The following is a 19,775-nucleotide window of genomic DNA, read 5'->3' on the forward strand; positions in this document are numbered from 1 at the left end:
GGGGGAGGGGTTCTTTTACTTTTGTTTCTAAATTCAGGATTGGGATAGCCTCCCTTCAAATCTTCACTAGCTACCATGGACCAGTACCTGTTGCACTGAATGTTGCAGCTTCATAGAGCCAGGTGTGTGTCTAAGAAAATGAATGTGGGATTTGAAAACCTGAAAATACCAAAATGCCTTCCAGTGTAAGAGGACGTTTTATTAAACAAGTAAACATGAGTAGTCCTGAAAGGAACTTCTTATACTATAAACACATCAATTCTCTCCTAAAAACTTGTATATAAGTTCAACAAAAATAAAAACAAAATCCCTATGGCATTTTTTGGGGAAGATTAGCCAAATGATTCTGAAGACTGGATGCAGATGCATCAAGAAAGTTTGACAACAAGAGGAAAACGGAGATTTGACATCTCAGACACTGGAGTGTTTACAAACATTATCAATTTATGCAAAGGACAAAAGCAGCAACTTGAAAGACTGCAAGACCTAGTGTAGATAAGAATTAGGAAAACTACTATCTTACACCCGTCAGAATGGCTAAGATCAAAAACACTGACGACAGCTTATGTTGGAGAGGATGCAGAGTAAGGGGAACACTCCTCCACTGTTCTTGGGAGTACAAACTTGTATAGTCACTTTGGAAATCAATATAGCAGTTTCTCAGAAAATTGGGAATGAAAGAAAAATTGGGAATCTACCTCAAGACCTAGCTATACCAATCTTGGGCACATAACCAAAAGATGCTCAATCATACCATAAGATCACATGCTCAACTTTATCTGGACACTTGCTCAACTATGTCCATAGCAGTACTGTTTGTAATAACCAGAGCCTGGAAACAACCTAGATGCCCCTCAACTGAAGAATTGATAAGGAAAATGTGGTACATTTATACAATGGAGTATTATTACTCAGCTGTAAAAACAACAACAACAACAAAAATGACCTCATGAAATTTGTGGGCAAATGGATGGAACTAGAAAAAAAAAATCCTGAGTGAGGTAACCCAGACCCAGAAAGACAAACATGGTATATGCTCACTCATAAGTGGATATTAGGAGTAAAGTATAAGATAAACAAACTACAATCCACAGCCCCAGAGAAACTACAAGGAGGACCTAAATAGGGATGCATGGATTTCCCTGGGAAGGGGAAATAGAAGAGATCTCCTGGGTAAACTGGGGATGGGGATGATGGGGGGTGGTGATGGGAACTTGAGGGAGTTGGTTATGTGGGCTGGGTGCAGGAGGTGGGTTGGGGGCAGGATGGAAGGGGAGAGTAACGAAAGAGACAAAAGAGATATCTTGATGGGGGGCACATTTTTGGGGTTAGAGAGAAATCTGGTGCCAGGGAAACTCCCAAGAATCCACAAGGATAACCCCAGATAAGACCCCTAACAATAGTAGAGAAGGTGCCTGAACTGGCCATCTACTGTAATTAGATTGGTGACTACCCTAATAGTTATCAGAGAGCTTTCATCCAGTGACTGATGGAAGAAGATACAGAGATCCACAGCAAAGCACTGGGTCAAGCTCCCTGGGAGTCCTGCTGGAGAAAGGGAAGAGGGTGTGTACAAGCCGGGGGGCGGGGGTCAAGGTCATGGCGGGAAAATCAACAGAGACAGCTGACCTGAGCTCATGGGAGCTCATGGACTCTGGACCTGAATTAGGGAGCCTGCAGAGAACCGACCTTGGCCCTCTGCATGTGACAGTCATGTAGCTTAGTCTTGTTTGTAAGGCTCCCAGCAATGAGTTCAGGACCTGTCTCTGGCACTTAGCTTCCTTTTAAGAACCTGTTCCCCATGCTGGATTACCTCATCCAGCTTTTATGGTGTGTGTGTGGGGGGGGGGGGGGGTCCTACCTTAACTTAATGTGCCATGCTTTGTTCAAGTCCATGGGAGGTCTGCCCCTTTCTGAATGAAGACTGAGGAGAGAAGATGGGGAGGGGAGTAGATGGGAGGGGGAGGAACCATGGTTGGTATGTAAAATAAATGAAAAAATGTTAATTAAATTTAAAAAAGAATTAGGTAAACAATCAAGGGAGACTCATAATTAAGTAAAAAATTGATGTATAGGTAGTATATGGTATAGGAAAAAATATAAAGTAATATGTTTCTTTTATATCATATCAAAACAAATATTTGAATGAGCCAAAAATTCAAATAGTTTTAAGGAGCCAGGAGGCAGACCCCCTCCAATAATTTTTTTTTGTGGGGGCAGGGCTGTGCATAGAACCATACTCTGTAGAATCTATTTTACTCACTGACCTGTTTAAGGACATGTTACCCAAATAAAAGATGTTTCTATCAAAAAATTACTTAAACAGGGCCAGGCGGTGGTGGCGCACGCCTCTAATCCCAGCACTCGGGAGGCAGAGCCAGGCGGATCTCTGTGAGTTCGAGGCCAGCTTGGGCTACCAAGTGAGTTCCAGGAGAGGCGCAAAGCTACACAGAAAAACCCTGTCTCAAAAAACCAAAAAAAAAAAAAAATTACTTAAATAGTAAAGTAGAAGAAAATGTGATGATTCATGCTGTCAACCTGGAGAATCAAGAATCTCACGGGAAAATGGCCTCTGATATGCATGTGGGGGACAAATGAGTTGACTGTATTAATTGAGGTGGGAATACCCACATCCTGTGGATGGCTCCATTCCCTGGCTGGGACCATGGGCTGCATGTATAGAGAAGGGAATTGAGCAGAAGCAAGCATCCATCAGTCTCTGCTCCCCGGTACTAGATATGATGTGACCAGCTGCTTCAATGTCCTTCTGCCTTGATTCCTACCTAATAGGAATAGACTGTACCTTGAACCGTGGGCTAAAACAAACCCTTTCTTCCTTAAAGGGTATTTGTGATACGTAAATGGTTTTCATGGGTTGCTAAGAGACAGACAATGCAAAAAAAAAAAAAAAAAAAAAAAAGAGTTCAAGAAATAAATAGGCCAATTCCTAAAAGAAAATTTGTATTTATCCCATCATATTAACAAAAATGAAATGATGACCACCATTTTTGACATGGCCCAAATATATGGGCAGTCAATCTTTCTTCTTTCTTCTTAATGCCCAGATGATCTTTCTTGAAAAAACTTGGCTGTGTTAGACATGTATGAGAACATGTACCTGGCCACTTACAAGGATAATTAAGTAGGCAGATTCACACAGACGGAAACTAACATGGGGCAACCAAGGGTTTGGGCCAGAAGGAGAAAGAAGAGGGAAGGGCCTGAGCATACCATCCCTTTGTGATACTGAGAACATTCTGGAAAATGATAGAGGTGATGGTTGCATGACATTATGAATCTACTTAATGTCACAGAATAGCATGCTTAAAAATGATTAAAATGGTATTTTGAATTTTATATATTTAAACAGTGTTCTAAGTCACATGACTATAAAATTTATTAAATCATTTCTTATTACTGAACACTTAGGTTCTTTCCACAAAAAATTGACATTAAAAAAAGCAATATAGCAGAAAAATTAATAAAAGTGCATGTTTTCCCCCAGCATTTTTAGCTGTGGTTACTTATCCTATGAACATAATGAAGAATACATGTAAAGAAATAACACTTTCTTGCCAGGGGGTGGTGGCGCACACCTTTAATCCCAGCACTCGGGAGGCAGAGGCAGGTGGATCTTTGTGAGTTTGAGGCCAGCCTGGTCTACAGAGCGAGATCCAGGAAAGACACAAAGCTATACAGAGAAACCCTGTCTTGAAAAAAAAAGAAAAAGAAAGAAAGAAAGAAATAACATTTTCTTCCTGGCATTGTTCATAATGGGAAAAAAATAAGAACCCTGAGCAACTAAAAGTGTGGTAGAAAATGAAAAAATAATCATTAAAAAATTATAAGGTAGATATATCTATAGGGAAATGGTTAAAAATGGTATTTGGTGACTAATGTCCTCATAGCGAAGAACCCGGGAGAATGCCCAGGTATGGAAGTCGGCTGTCCCTTTCGTGTTTCTTCCTGCCTTATCAATATTTCGTTTATGTTTTTGTTTGTTTCTACAGTTGAGCAGTAACTTTTTGTCAAAGGAAAGAGGCTAACAAAAGCCCTTAATTTTGAAGAAAATATTCTAAATCTTTTCCTGTTATCTTCTCTTCCTCAGAAGCAACACTGAGCTTTTGTGTGTATATGAAGCTACCCGAAAAGAGAGGGGCTGGAGAACACCACCGGGCAGGAGGCTGTCCTCGGCTACTGACTACACAGAACCAGCAACAATTCTTCCCTGGTCTAAATGGCTAGAAATTCGTTTCTACGAAGCCATCCCTTTCTAGTGTGCTTCTTAACTGTCCGCTGGACATGTGCTTCTCTTCCTGATAAGGACACGAGTTTTCTTTTACAAATCAGGAGAACTCTGACCCTGCACAATGAGGCTGCACGTGGAGGGCGGATAGGACACATCCAGCTAAGTAGAGCCTGCTAAACCCAGATCCAGGACAACCGTAATGTCTCATGAAGCACCCAGAGCTGACAGTCACAACAAGGCCACGCTGAGGTCTAAGCGCACAGGTCCCATCCTGAAGGTATTTTGGGTTGGTTGTCCTACACAGTAAGTTATAAATCTAGAACAGGAAACTTGAAATCATTAAAGTCACATATTTATTACATCATATTCAGTTAGGTTAGAAAAATGTAGTATCTTTCATCATGTCATAAAAAAATGTGTTTTCCTCTCAGATCTCTTATGAAGAAAAGCTCCCAGGATTGTTACAGATAGGGCTGTTTTCAATCAGTTACAGGGAACAATTCAATTACTCCATGGTTTAGTGCAGTAACTGACTCCAGACTAATTTAATTTCTTTAGGTCTCTAAAGATCAATTGATCTGATTTGTCCCATCCCCAAAGGCTATTTAGGAAAAATTCAGGCTTAAATACCTGGAAATGAAATCCAAAACCTTGGCCAGTTTCACACCACTTAGGTCATCTTGCAAACTTTCAGCTAGTCACATCAGAGTGCTCTCTTGGCCTTAGGACCATCGTAGGCCACTTAGCTCCACATACAAGTGAGTGCTCCCACATCAGAACGCTTATTTAATAAGTGGAAAATGTGGCCACATGCATTATCAAATCTGCTGTTCTAAAGGGCAGCCAGGCCGGGCTCCTATCTCATGAGCATGTGTGTAACTGGAGGGCTATTTTTACTCTAAGATCAGTTGACAGAGACCATTCAAAGTTCCCCGGATAGGGTCGAAAGGGTTAGACGCAAGGTTAGTCTAAGATGAGAGACTCAGAAACATTTTTGCATTTTTATAAACATCATCATCCACAATTCTCCAACCAACCTGCTCTCTGAAACTTAGGCAATAGATGTCCATCCAGCAACCTAAGGTTCATTCCTGGCTTCACCACCTCTGAACACTGGTCAGATTCTCCAGCAATTAGTCTTTTTTACTCAAACTCTCTGGCTCCCTACACAGCCTCTACATCCATTCCCTCCAATTATACCACCATTCCATGCTCTGCCGCTTTGGCAGGTTTAAGAAGAATCGGCCAGAAGTTGATAAAACATAATTAACCTTTCATTTGAGTTGCCAAGACTGGTTGGCCAGAAGTGCCAAGGTCAGATGTACCCATGTGGTAGGCAATAAAAAGAAAAGCAGAAATGTGTGGCAGTTGACAGGAGAGTCACACAAAGATATTCAGAGACAATACATAATGGGGCTGGTAGCTATGGGGTGTTCCACCCATCAGCAAACATATCAGACCCAGTATAGAGATGAAGGATAGAAATTTACCGTGTATAAAGAGTATAAATAAACAATTGGGTCAAAGTCTTCTTAAAAAAATACATTTCAGCATTCATAATGGACTGATAGCTATGGCTCTCAATCACCCAAAGGTCTCAAATGACAATGAGCAACTATCATTGTGAATGGGCTAAGTTTCACAGGCATGACTGTTTCTTGTCTGCTTACCAGTCCTCAGACTTGATATTTATTATTCCTATAATGTTAGCAGTCTACTCTACAGATAAAACTGTGTGACATGAAATGACATCTCCTTGTTCCAAGGTTCTGAACTGCCCCTCTATTCTTTGTGTTGACAAATGCATCCTGTTCTGACGGCAAAGGACAATAAAGTGTCCACTTCCCTGCAGAGCGCTGCTCAGTAAGACAATGTTCAGTTATAACTAGGAGTCACTCTCTGGTCACAGCAAAACCCGATGTTTTACAATGGCCTATGTGTTCATATCAAACAAACCTCTTTGCTGGGGAACCAAGCGTTTATGAGATTCAGCAGGAGCCACACTGGAGACTTAGGAGCTGTACAGTGACAGGGTTTTGGTTGGAAGGGAAGGTGTAGAGACGATGGAAACTACCGTACTGCAAGACCACGCTTCATTGGCATTAAAAGGCACATGTTCTTACAACCCACTCTTGAATCTTATCTGGACAAAAAAGCAAGCAGAAAATTCTCATTACCTCTCAATGTCAGTGAGCCTGGAGGAGTCCCGGAATCCTTTGGCAAACGGATTGCTGTCTATTTTCAGCTTGGTTATCTGGGAAGGAATGAATGGGTACAAAACAATCTCATTTCCAAGGTCAAAGAAACAGCATCAGAAATAGTTTTTCTTTTTTTCATTTCCCACAGATCCCAGTAATACAGTCATATCTGTAAGCATCATGAGAAGTGACTTGAGGGACAAGTTCACAGGGGTATTGGGTCATGGCTGCGATAGCGAAGGTTTGGTGGCCTTTCTGGCAAGGGTGGACATGAAGCTAGATTGTGAAGTATTTAAAATGCTAGGGTAAGGCTAGGACTCAACTGGGGAAGGGGGAACTATTTAGACGGGAGAACTGTGTAGAATTGTGTGGGGAGGGTGACAAATGAAAGCAAATGATGCTGTCTTATGTCTGGAAGCATCTCAGAGCTTTTTGAGCAGTTAAATATATGCTGTAATAGACAAGAAGATTAAATGCCCAATAATAGCCCATGTTCAATACTATACTGATAGTGATGTCTTTTACATAAACACAGGATATGAAGCTCTCAGAATACCAATTTACTGCCCTTATCCTTTCCCTCTGACTAAGTTAGAATCAAAACAGTCACTTTGTCAGCCTTGGTTTAACATCACCTGTGTAACTATGCTTATGGAGAAACAATCACTTTCTAGTAAGAATCCGTCTCCAACATCAAGTGTCTACACTTGGGAATTTATAAATCTTACAGTATTACTATTAGCACACGAAGCCCCGTTAGACCCTGGGTACCATGCCTCTGAGGAAAAACCACACCAGGCTGTGAAGCAAAAACCAGAGGAAGCACTGAGGAGAAGAGACTCGAAACAGCGATTCCTGTCAGCACTGAAAGGAACCTCCCAGAAAAGCAAGCCTATGCCCTCATCTGATGAACAGTCCCAGTGAGCGCAAGGACCCGATACAGCCCGTTCCTAACTGAATTACTAACAAGGAAGCCTTCCAAGAGGGTCTGAGCTCGTAAGATCAAATTTGGAATACAAGTTCATCTTTGGAGGGAGACACACAAAATATTCTGAGCAGGGAAAAGGGAATGTGGGATGTCTTCCTGTTTCACACTGATGAGAAAACAATTAAAACATGTTTTATATGATAACTATAAAATTTATAAAAATAATTGTATTATTTATTTATAAAACAAAGTTTTATAACAAATACTATTTGGAAAAAAAACTGATCAGGCGGTATGCAAAATTCAATGCCTCAAGTTTCTCTTTTACCATAAAGAAAGTTGTCATTTTCTTTTTAAAGTATGCTCAATGTGAACTGCATTTGCAAGGCTGCAAAGAAGCTTTTACCTCCCTTAACATGTCCTCCACCTCACAGAGAGACACTCTTCTCTACCTCCAACACTGGCAGGCCACAGAAGGAGCCTGTGACTATTGGGAGCCTTGAGGGTAACTGCTCAGAACATCCACTGGAGAGCAGCAAAAGAATAGTGAAGTTCCTTTTTAGCAAAATTATGGATACTGGTAAACAGGAGGGAAGTATGCTAGACAAATAAAACCTGTTCACAACGAAAAGCAACAACTAAAATATGCACAGAGCTAAGTCCTTGGAGGGCTGAGGTGGCTTGCACAGTGCCCATACCCAGCGCTTCAGGAGAATCTCTTCTCACATATGGCTGCCCTTCTGAAGACTGTCTGTTCAGCCATTTGTTCACACTTGAACTTGTATCTGAACGTCAGCTTTCAAGAAGAATGATACTGTTTATTCAATACAAGTTATAAAAATCTTTTAAAGCCTAGACAACAATTATGCTCTAAGATTCTAAGTCCCAGCAGGATTTCAAAATCTTCAAGGAGAAAAATGCTCTTCTTTCTGCTCAGCAACTGTAATTTAAAATACTCTAATAATGCCGAAATGTCTTAAGGCTCCTAAAATGTTTGGGCAATCATTAGCAGGCACCTATGTAATGAGGATTGGTTGCTCTGGTGCAGGGTAACACTGGGAAGAGAACACCTGCTCTCTGTCTTGAGAGAGCCTGAGGCTCTATGGAGCAAGTACAGAAAGACACTGGGAAGAGACCTGGGCGGGGATGTGGCTCAGCAACAGGAAAGGCAACTCCAACCCAGATGAGAATTACAACTGTGTGACCAAACAACCCAGGCAACTCTTGCTCTGAGTAACACAGTCTGAAATGGAGAAGTGACTGGATTTCCTGGTGGTTAAAATTGTCTGGACATGACGGCAGACGGTGTGTCTAACATGGAGGCTAACACCAGAAATTCCTGAAGCCTTTTCTCTTCGATGTGAACCATAGCAAGTTTTACTCGTTTGCAAATAAGCTACACCACAGAAAGAAGTATCTCTGTTATGATGGTTGCTTTGTCCTGGAAAGGATTTTGAAAAATTTGTACTTGGTTTTCATAGCTACCAAGGTTAAAGTTCAGTGGCTCTGAATGAGGTGAGTGTGGCTAAAATCATCCAGTGCCCTGATGTAAGTGGAGAAATGTATGCCAATTAATGTGTCTGTGATCTAACACTATTGCCATAACTTTCTGCCTGGGAATGAATTAAATGCAGCATGAGTTTCATTATTTCTTTAAATTATCTTTCATTACTATAATTATCTACCAGTAATTTTTTTGAACTTTACTCTTTATATAACCTTCACTGGTTGTCAATGATAGCCTTTTTTCTCCATGTCCTGATATAATTTCAACCTTTAGGAAAACTGTAAAAGAACATAGTCCACTGTATATCTAGACCTACTAATAAAGTGCAATGATGATTCAATTTAGAACATTAATGAGAAAAGAATGCAAGACAATCACTCAATGTTTACTTTCTCTATGGATGAGTTTGACTAAATCCAGAAAAAAAAAAAATCACTGGTTTTGAGCATTAGAGGAGGAGAAAAGCTGGCTGGATCTGGAATTGTGATTGTTTCACCTCCAGTGAATACAGCAGCACAGAGATTGTAGTTACACTTGAGAATCCACCTTTTGTGGCTCAGCTCATCCAGACCCAGCAGACAACCACAGTAGTAACTTCACACAAGTTTGTTGAGCTTTATATTAAGAACAAACCATCAAATTATCATTTAATGATTTTTACAGACTAGGTTAAATTGTGTGTTGCTAAAAAAGCATTCTATTTTGTTTTCTTATTTCAAGATAAGACAATACACACACATATACATACATATGTGTGTACATGCACTTGAATGTGTGTGTGTGTGTGTGTGTGTGTGTGTGTGTGTGTTGATTTTTGAAACAGGATCTCTCGACATACTCCTTGCTGTCCTGGAACTCACTATGTAGACCATGCTGGTCTCAAACTCATAGAGATCAGCCTGCCTCTGCCTCCTGAGTGTTGAAACTAAGGGTTTGTACCATCATACTCAGCTGTAAAATAATTTTTAAATAATAAAATTTTTTGCATTCTAAGTAACAACAGATCATAAAAAGGTCAGACATTAGTATTTAACTTAAAAATATGGAAACTTGCTTCTGAAGGTGTAGTTTGACATCCCTCCGTATTGAAGATAATGGAAAGACTGCCTATGGGAACAGATGAAAGGAAGTGGGTAGGTGCAATGACCTCACCTGGACCTCTGCCTAGGACGTTTGCAGCCTGCAAAGCTGCTGCTGCCCTGTGTTATCCTTCCAAAACCAGAGACACAGGGGTTTTTTTTTATTACTCAAAAACAATTTTGTTAGGATTTATTTTTATTTTATATGTATGTGTATGCCTGTGTGAGCTGATGTTTACCACGTGAGTGAGTGCCTGCAGGAGCCGGAAGAGGGCATCTGATCCTCCTCCGGAACTGGAGTCAGAGGCAGTTGAAAATTTCCATATGTGAATTCTGGGAACCAAACCCTGGTCCTCTGCAAGAGTGGTACATGCTCTAGATCAAGGCGCCATCTCTCTACTCCCCCAGTCGGTCTTTAAAAGCAGCAGTAGTCTTCACTTAGTGAAGAGACTTATTGACACATAAGAACGGCACTATGTACCTAAGAAGTCCCTCCACCTGTATGTTCGCGTGCACGCAGAGACTTGTGTTTTTACTGTCTCTACAATAACACAGAGCATGATGCACGTGATAACCAGAGAAATTCATTCTTCCCGCCGTTCCTGTCCTCTGAAAGTGAATGCACGCACAGTTAGAGGGCAGATGTTTGACGCCACCGGCTGTGCATTGAAGGACAACTTTACAGTGGTGATTATTCCTATCTGCTGTCACAAGACTGGACTCTGAACCCAGCTGGGGTCCCAGCCATAAGGTACAATTGGCCCTTGGAGACCATTTCTCCAATTATCAGGAAAAGATCTGACCAAAGGCATTTAGAAATGAAACCTGACCTACACTTCAACTCCACAGCAATGATCTGCCGGCTCAAAAACAATGCATGACCTTTAAATCTTAAATTATAAAATAGTTTGTTGAAAGTATAATGTATTTAGCGTTTATCTAATAATGTAAAGAAATGCAATCATCCCCTTGCAAAAAGCAGAAGAAGAAATGGGTAAAAAGGTCTCATTTTCATTAATTCTAAATAAAACTATCAGCCTCAATAAGTAAGAAGGTTTCACACACACACACACACACACACACACACACACACACACACACACACTCACACACATACTTTGGGGAACTTTTATTTGAATTTATCAGACATAAAAATAACAGTCATAACAAAAAAACAAAGGGAAATGGGTCCAAATGGGAACTTTTAAATCCTCAATTTCCATCTTAGTTCTTCATGCATGGATAACTTTTGGTTGATGGTATACATAGTAAGTATTTCCTTTGTGTAGTACTTATTTTACTGTGTTTATTATGGGTAAATTAATACACGCAGTATGGCAATGAGAAAGCAGTTAACTACAGGAGGTCTGCAGGTAGGGTAATGAGAAGACAGCATCCGACCTATTGAAAATGACAATTCCTGAACTGATTTCTAAGAGACCTGTATCAGTTTTGTTCACTGAAGGAAATCTATCAGCCATTTGAGAAACTGCCCTGCCATACTAAACCACACTTATGGATGGTTTTATGCGAAGGATGGCATTAAAGGTGGATTACAGAAATAAACTCGGGTCTAGTGAGGAAGAGACTTTTATCGTGAGCTCATCCATGGTGAAATGGGCTACTAATGCTATTAATCATTATACTTTATGATGCAGTAAAAGATTGATGGGCTCTTGTGACTGAACTTTGAACCCACTTGTACTATCAATTAGAAAACAAACATCAGTGAGAGGAGTGATGAGTGTTAGAATCTGCATTAGTTAGCATTTTAACTTATTTTAATATAGTAACATTTCAAATTCAGCTTTCAAGCTATTGACTTGAAAGTGATTACTTCATTGGCCTTGCAATCCAACCCAAAAGGTGGAGTTGGGAGCCAGAAGGTCAAACCTTCCTGTCAGATCTGGCCCTTATCAAATATGTAGCTGTGAGTGTGCGTCCTAACCACTTGGAACTTCAGTTTCATCATCTACAAAATGACACTCACAGGACTTCCGTTGGGGATTAATGTCAGAATTAAATAAGATTATTGAGGAGAATGTGAAAGGATTTTTCCGAATTAAAATAACCAGCCTAGAGTGTGAATTTTAGCTGGAGCATAATACAGAGGAGAAGAAAGATCACAATGGCCATTATTAGTCAATACTAAAATGTAAATGAACTGCCATAGTATGAAGGAATATTTCTAATTGATCTTCTGGGCTGTCATGAAGGCAATATGGTCACAACAACAACATCCTCACTGTGGGAGCATGCTTGCTGGATGGATCGGCCTCAATTGATGAGACTAGCATCTTTGTTTGGAATGGCAGAACAGTACAGACAGGGAAGAGAGGAGTGGACAGAGTGAAGCAAACTTGGTAGAAGTTCATTGTGAAATCTGAGTGGAGAGTTCATGGGGTTCATTTGACCATCTGTTTATAAGACTTCCTTTTTGTTTTTGTTTTTTTTTTTTTGTTTTTCGAGACAGGGTTTCTCTGTGTAGCTTTGCGCCTTTCCTGGAACTCACTTGGTAGCCCAGGCTGGCCTCGAACTCACAGAGATCCGCCTGGCTCTGCCTCCCGAGTGCTGGGATTAAAGGCGTGCGCCACCACCGCCCGGCTTAAGACTTCCTTTTTGACATGGAAGTTTTTCTGAGTAAACAGATTAGTGAAAAATTAATTCCATGAGACAATCACATTAATGCACGTGGTATCTATTGGCTACAGTGAGCCTAGCTGACACTTGGCCCTTTTGTTGAGGAGAACAACCCCCACATTACACTCGCCAGTAACTGTGAACACAACCCCACACAGCAGATAAACAGTGAGTACTTTGTGTGGGTGTGGGGGGGGCATATAATAACTTAAAACCCTCTGGGAAAGATGTCTGAGGGTCCATCAGGGCTAGAAGCTGAGAGAAAAAGCATTCTGCCCCCTGAGAAGGGATGCTCATCTCAGAGGTCAAGGACTACAACTGCCTTGTGACTATAAAATTCACACTCTAGGCTGGTTATTTTAATTCAGAAAAGTCCTTTCACAGTCTCAAGCCACCATCAGTGACTCATTTAACTCATGCCTCAATTTCCCCAACTGTATATTGCATAACAAAAGTACTATTTCTCTGATTTAATAACATTCCTGCAAAGATTAGATTAAATATATATATATATATCCTTTAAGTGGCACTCTGTGCAATAGCAAGCCCCCGAATTCTAGCCATCCTTATGTAATCGATGTACTACAGCAGAAGGTCTGCTGGTATTTTTTCAGGATGGCTCCCCTGCCTATGAAAACAAATCTAAGGCATTGAACGTGGAAACTCCCCTCCATATTTGTTCCAACCCATTGCATTTCAGTCTTTGAAAACAAAGTTGTAATTTACTTTTTCTCCCTTTGGCCCTCTTTAAAGGGAATTCTGAAAATGGCATTGAAATTTCCATGGGACAACTTTTTATTTCATCCCAAAACATCTACAAAGTTTTTTTAAAATGTTATGCATCTAGTATTGCATCATATAATTACACATTCACTTAGTGTAAATGAGCTTAGTATTTCTCTAGCCTGTGAGACCCACTTCCCACATGCTTTCAAATACCAGTGTGACTGTGGCTTCGATCTTCAGGGCTTTAGGGTGCTGTGGACTTTGGTCTATTCATAAAGTTCTACATTGATATTTTCTGAAAGTCTCTCATTTTGTGTTATCATTTTGGAGCACAAAAGAGATGACACTTTGTTTATATAATAAGGTAATTTACATAACAACTGTGCATTGATTTATCTTAGCAAACATGCCAATAAATTCTTATTTTCAATTATTTAAGTGTGTGTGTGTGTGTGTGTGTGTGTGTTTCCTAGGGATCTGACCTACTGAGTCATCTATGTGGAACAGTCACTGACATTTTCATGTCCAAATGTGGATGAGCACAGTTGGCATTCCTGAACAGTCCAACAACACGGTTCCCAAGACATGTTTGTACCCATCATCACATCTGAGTTTCACCACAGTCTCCAAAAATGGTCTGGTTGGGTCTTAGCCCCAGCTTACAAGTAAGGGAAATTGCAGTGATAGTTGTGAAATGAACCTCAACACAAGCCTTCTCCATCCTCTCTGGCTATTCTTAAATATGCCTTCTGTCTGGTTCCACTTTCTTCTTTTTTAAGATTTTATTTATTTATTTTATGTATATGAGTGCTCTATTTCAGAAGAGGGTATTAGATCCCACTATAGATGGTTATGTGCCACCATGTGGGTGCTGGGAATTGAACTCAGGACCTCTGGAAGAGCAGCCAGTGCTCTTAACGGCTGAGCCATCTCTCCACTCCCCGCAACCCCCGACCCCTTTTCCACTTTCTTATTTGCACAGAACTAACTGTACTTTCAGATTCCTCCTGCCTTTCGGAGTCTCTGAGTCCCCTCTGCCTACCCACCCATGTTGGATTCTCAGCCACTAGGCAGCGCCTGATAGTTATCCATTCAGAACCCACAACACACCAACAGTGTATGAAGAGGAAGACAAGCATCCTAGCTACTGAGAGCTAGTCAAACAAGAGCCTAATTGTTAACTAAATTAAGGTGCGAATACCTCTTACTAAGTACACTCAAAAGAATTCTACTTCCTGCTTTTTTTGCCTGCAGGAAAACTCTGCCCTCTGTGTTCCCCTCCGCTTCCTCACTGTTCAGCATCAGTGCTGCTTCGAACGTTCTGCCGACCAAGAAGGAATAAAACTTTCTGTGCAAGTGCCTAACGGCACTTGGCCTTAGTGGGCCATCGATAAATATTTACTAAGACTAAATCTTATGCATGAAAATAATGCTCAAGTTGGAAATAAAGTGTATGACAGAGAGTAGTGGAAGATATAACCTGATGCTGTGAAAGGGATGTCTTCATGTCAATGAAATACCCGGCTGAAGCTTAATATTTAAAGAGACATTCACAGCCATTTTCCTTATCTTAACTTGTGGCTAAGCTAGTCTCACAAAGTATCTTAAGTGTGAGTAATTTGGGCAGCTGTGTGCAAGGTTTGTGTTTGTCAAAAAAAAAAAAAAAACTTGAACATGCTACTGCAAGAGGAGGAAAAGGTAGCAGGAGCTGCCTGCAGAAGGCACAGTGGGGTGGATTCAGGTCAGGGATCAGCCACCAGACCGCCTGCACTGCAGAGCAAAGGTCTTAGAAGATGAGCTGGTGAAATATCTGACCCCTCAGGACATGATGCTGCGATGCTGACATTCAATGGCTCTCTCCAAAGGAACTTCCATTTTGAGTACTGGGGAAACCCTTGCGCAGGAACAGAACTGCAAAGGACCCACTCACCAGCTGGTTCTGGTAGGCCGTGACCGCTGTGAAGACTGTCTCTGGAAAGATGAATGTTCTGAATTCTTCCGACTTCAGATTGAGCAGGGAAGCTGTGTGGTCTTTCTTCTTTATGATGTGCACCCGCGGCTGGTACTTATGCATTGAATTCAAAATTATCTACAGTGAGAAGATGGGAAATCCTGAGTTTCATATCCTTAACCCATCCAATCTGCAACTTCAGGTTCAATTCTAGGACTAGAACCAGCCCTCTCCCTTCCTCTGCCAAGTCATTTTCATACAATTACAGAGTCATCGAGGTGAATGACATTTTACCAAAACAACCGCGAATCCCAGAAGCCATCTTCTAAAACGATGGAGGCAAGAGAGAAGTCATGGGGGGGGGTGGTTCTATGTATTATAGTGTGTGTGTGTGTGTGTGTGTGTAGTGTGTGTGCACACACGTTTCTGCTGGTGTTCCTGTTTGTGTGGGCACATACACTTATGCATGTGGAGGCCAGAGGTGAATGCTGGGTGTTTTCCTCAGTCTATTTCTCTGGACAGAGTCTCTCACTGCACCTGGAACTCACTGACTAGATTGGCCACTGAGCTCCAGGATCCGACTGACTCCACTCTACAGCGCCCCCTGCTGAAACTTGACTTTTATGTTGGTGCTGGGGGGGGGGGGGGTGTCCCAAACTCAGGTCCTTATGTGGCAGGCATGTGAGCAACTGAAGCATCTCCTCAGACCAAGTTTTATTCATTTTTCAAAATCAAGGGGGCTGGAGATATGGCTCAGTGGTTAAGAGCACTGGCTGCTCTTGCAGCAGACCCAAGTTCTATTCCCATGTAGTGACTCACAGCCACCCATAAGTCCAATTCCATGGGACCTGACACCATCTTCCACTTTTGACTTCCATATGACCACCAAGTATGCACATGGTGCATATACATGCGGGCAAAACAAACATATAACAATAAATGAATTTTAAAAATAATAATAAAAAGTCTTTAAAGTATTTTTTTGGTTTTTAATCTATTTAGACCATAAAATGCATGTTTAATTTTCTAAATAAAAAGTAGTATTTTGTAGCAGGCCAGATTGTTATTTACAAAGGAAAAAAGTAAAATGATTTAGAAATACAGTATTGCATTAGGCAGACATGGATTAAAATCCCAAAACTTTCACTTCATGGCTCTTTTATCTTGGCCAAGTGAGCAAGCCTCTCCAACCTAAGTAGCCTCAAATGTGAACTAGGCACTAACTTCACAGGGCCAGGGTGAGGATAGAGGATGTTACTTTTAATTTTGTTTGTATTATTTGTGTGTGCACACAGTTGTACAGGTACACATGGAGACCAGAAGAGGGCACTAGATCCCTTTGAGCTGCATCCACAGGCATTTGAGAGCTACCTCCAGGGGCTGGGATCTAATCTCAGATTCTCAAGACAGAGAAGCAAGTACTCTTTGCCCACTGGACCATCTCGACAGTCCCTGAAGACTGTAGCCCTTCCGAAGTACACAGGAAATAGGAAGTGCTCCAAAATAGGGACTTAAAAAAAAAAAAAAATAACTGACAATTTCTTTAACCACTAACTTCTAATTTCAAAACTAAAATGTGGCTGGAGAGATGGTTCAGAGGTTAAGAGCACTGACTGCTCTTCCAGAGGTCCTGAGTTCAATTCCCAGCAACCACATGGTGGCTGACAACCATCTGTAATGAGATCTGGCGCCCTCTTCTGTATACATAATAAATAAATAAATCTTTAAAAAAAAAAAAAAAAAAACTAAAATGTAATCAGTGCCATGGCCATTCTCCATTCTGTAGCTACTAAAAATTGCAAGTTAGTAATCTTAGTAATGATAATTTGTCTTGGTTAAAAGGGCAGCTACAAAATAGTATTTTCATTCGTTCTACAACTAAAATATAAATATTTTGCCACTGTACAAAATGAGCAACAAAACCTTTCTGTCCTTGTTTGCTCACGTACGTGTTTGTTTCCAGACAGGGTTTACCTCTGTACCCCAGGCTAACCTTGTCTTGAGACCTTGGGAAGTTTCCTGCCTCCGCCTCTTGAGTGCTAGAATTATAGGCATGAGCTACCACATTTGACTGAACAAAACTCATTGTTAGGTATAGTGTTTCCCACGTGTCTCTACTGACAGACAGCTACTTACATGTACAAACGCGGTCTGCCTTTTCTGAAATTGGGGGTTCAGTTCTATCCTCTCCTCAAACACCTTGCGAATCCTCTGGTCTCAGGAAGCACCCCATACACAGTGCATTGGGCCCACTAGGTGATGTTTGCTATTTGACATGGTGACTGAAGGACCCCTTGCTTTCTTGACTAATGTGGATGGGTATGGTATAGGAGGGAGAGTTTCTGATGAGTGCATTTGCAAACTCAAAAATAGATACTGAGGGTAATTGATACTTGGTGGACATCTTCATCTTTGGGTGGTGCCTTTGTAGATTTAAACCACCTTAAATAGGGCCAGGCATGGTTGTGCATGCCTCTAATCCCAGCACTTGGGAGGCAAAGGCAGAGATAGGTGGATATCTGTGACTTCGAGTTCAAGACCACTCTGGTCTACATAGTGAGTTCTAGGACAACCAGGATTACATAGAGGAAACCCTGTCTCAAAAAACCAAAAAAAAAAATCAAATAAAATAACAACTTTAGATCAAAAATATTGTGCCTACACTGAACATATATACTCTTTTCCTTGCCTTTATTCCCTAAACAATTCCGATCAATAACTATTCACATAACATTTGCATTGCATTAGGTATTCCCAGTAGCCTACGTACTACTTAGGAGAAAATTATATGTAAATAGTTGTTCTAATTTGTATAAGTGACTTGGACCATGGCGTCATTATTTTCAGGACACCTTAGAACCAATATCCATAGAAGTAAGAGAACACTCGACCACATAGTATCTCTCTGCCCTCTGACTTGTAAGTCAACCTCAAGTCATTGAATGGGATTGAATTTTGTATCTGCCACTCTTTCAGTCTCAAACCAGAATAAGAGCAACTAAGGAAAAAGAACTCTTCAAATATATGGAAATTAAGTTTTGAAAGAGAGCATTATTTCTCTATATAATGTACTTCCTCCAAGGAGTCCAAGACAATGAGACTTGATCATAGATCTAGAGTCCAGCGGAAGTAACAAAAGCAAATATTTGTCTCCTACTATAAAATGTTTTCCAGCATTCCTTATATGTTCAACTGAGAAGACAAGAAGAACTATTAAATAACATTCCCAGTCACCCACATATACACATACCAAAATGAGAACAAAAAAAAAAACTAACACTTCAAACCTTAAATAACACCCCTCCCACTCCTAAGCCTTCCAGTCTGTTTCCTCTAGCAAGGGGTGCTGAACAACCTCAGACTCTGAGGCTGCTGACTCTGCTCCAGACCTCACAGAGCCAAGAACTACCAACAGAAATGCAAACTGTGCTTTGCTGAGGAAATACCTTCCTGGGAACAGTGGATGCTCCTGTAGGAGACTAAAAACTACATCTGTGATAAAAATGAGAATCTTTGGGCCTGGGGAAATGGCTTAGGGGTTAAGAGCACAGGCTGCTCTTCCAGAGGACCTGGGTTTGGTTCCCAGCATCCACATGGCAGCTCACACACACCTGTCTCTAACTCCAGTTCCAAGGGATTTAACACCCTCACACAGACAAAGCACCAGTGCACATCAAATAAAAATAATTTTTTTTTGCTTTTCGAGACAGGGTTTCTCTGTAGCTTTGGAGCTTGTCCTGGACTAGCTCTGTAGACCAGGCTGGCCTCGAACTCACAGAGATCCACCTGCCTCTGCCTCCCGAGTGCTGGGATTACAGGCGTGCGCCACCACCGCCCGGCTAAAAATAATTTTTTTAAAAAAAGAGAGAGAACCTTCATCAAACTGATTCCAAGAAGCTGGTCAAATAATAAAGTACCTAAGACCCCTTCTTTCTCAGTTTCAGAGGATACTTATTCTGGTGACAAAGGGTAAAATTAAATCATACAAGTTGTAAGGCTAAAATAAACATAAGTGGCCACCAGCAACTGAATAATTTGACAAGATCCAATTGCCACACAATTGGGGTAGATCTCAGAACTCCTAAACCCCAGCTACCCTTGGAGATGATGCTAAAATAAAACATTTAAATTCTGGCTAAATACTGAAGTCTAAAGTCTTTCTGGAGAATACAAAGGAATTCTAAAACTTTCACATGTAGAAAATCCAAAGAAATTTTTTTAAATTGTATTTTCTCTCTGCAAAGATTTCAGTTGGGACATAATCTACTTTAATATGAACCACATTGAATAAGACTGATGACTGGCCTACAAAGAATATCTCAGATAGTTCATAAATCTCAAGCCGAAGATCCACTGAGTGGGAGCAAATTAGGCCAACATTGAAAAGATCTATTATCTTTCCAACAGGTGTAACAGCAGAAGCTCCGTAGCCCACTTCCATGTCTCTCCATGCTACCCACAGTCGCAAGATAACCCGCTCACCCTGATGTGGTTGTA

General features: G+C 40.9%; 1 protein-coding gene across 1 annotated transcript in view; it reads right to left on the reverse strand.

Moving 5' to 3' along the window:
- Positions 1-19,775, reverse strand: part of Tbx20 (T-box transcription factor 20) — a 55,318-nt gene that overhangs the window by 25,241 nt on the left and 10,302 nt on the right. Inside the window, exons 5-6 of the mRNA XM_052727409.1 lie at positions 15,258-15,416; positions 6,427-6,503 (exon numbers count right to left, since the gene is read on the reverse strand). Of these exons, the coding sequence (XP_052583369.1) occupies positions 6,427-6,503; positions 15,258-15,416 (236 nt within the window). The remainder of the gene's footprint in view (positions 1-6,426; positions 6,504-15,257; positions 15,417-19,775) is intronic.

This window comes from Peromyscus californicus, unplaced genomic scaffold (assembly GCF_007827085.1).
Source record: "Peromyscus californicus insignis strain IS unplaced genomic scaffold, ASM782708v3 Scaffold_11__1_contigs__length_118956290, whole genome shotgun sequence".
Taxonomy (NCBI): domain Eukaryota; kingdom Metazoa; phylum Chordata; class Mammalia; order Rodentia; family Cricetidae; genus Peromyscus; species Peromyscus californicus.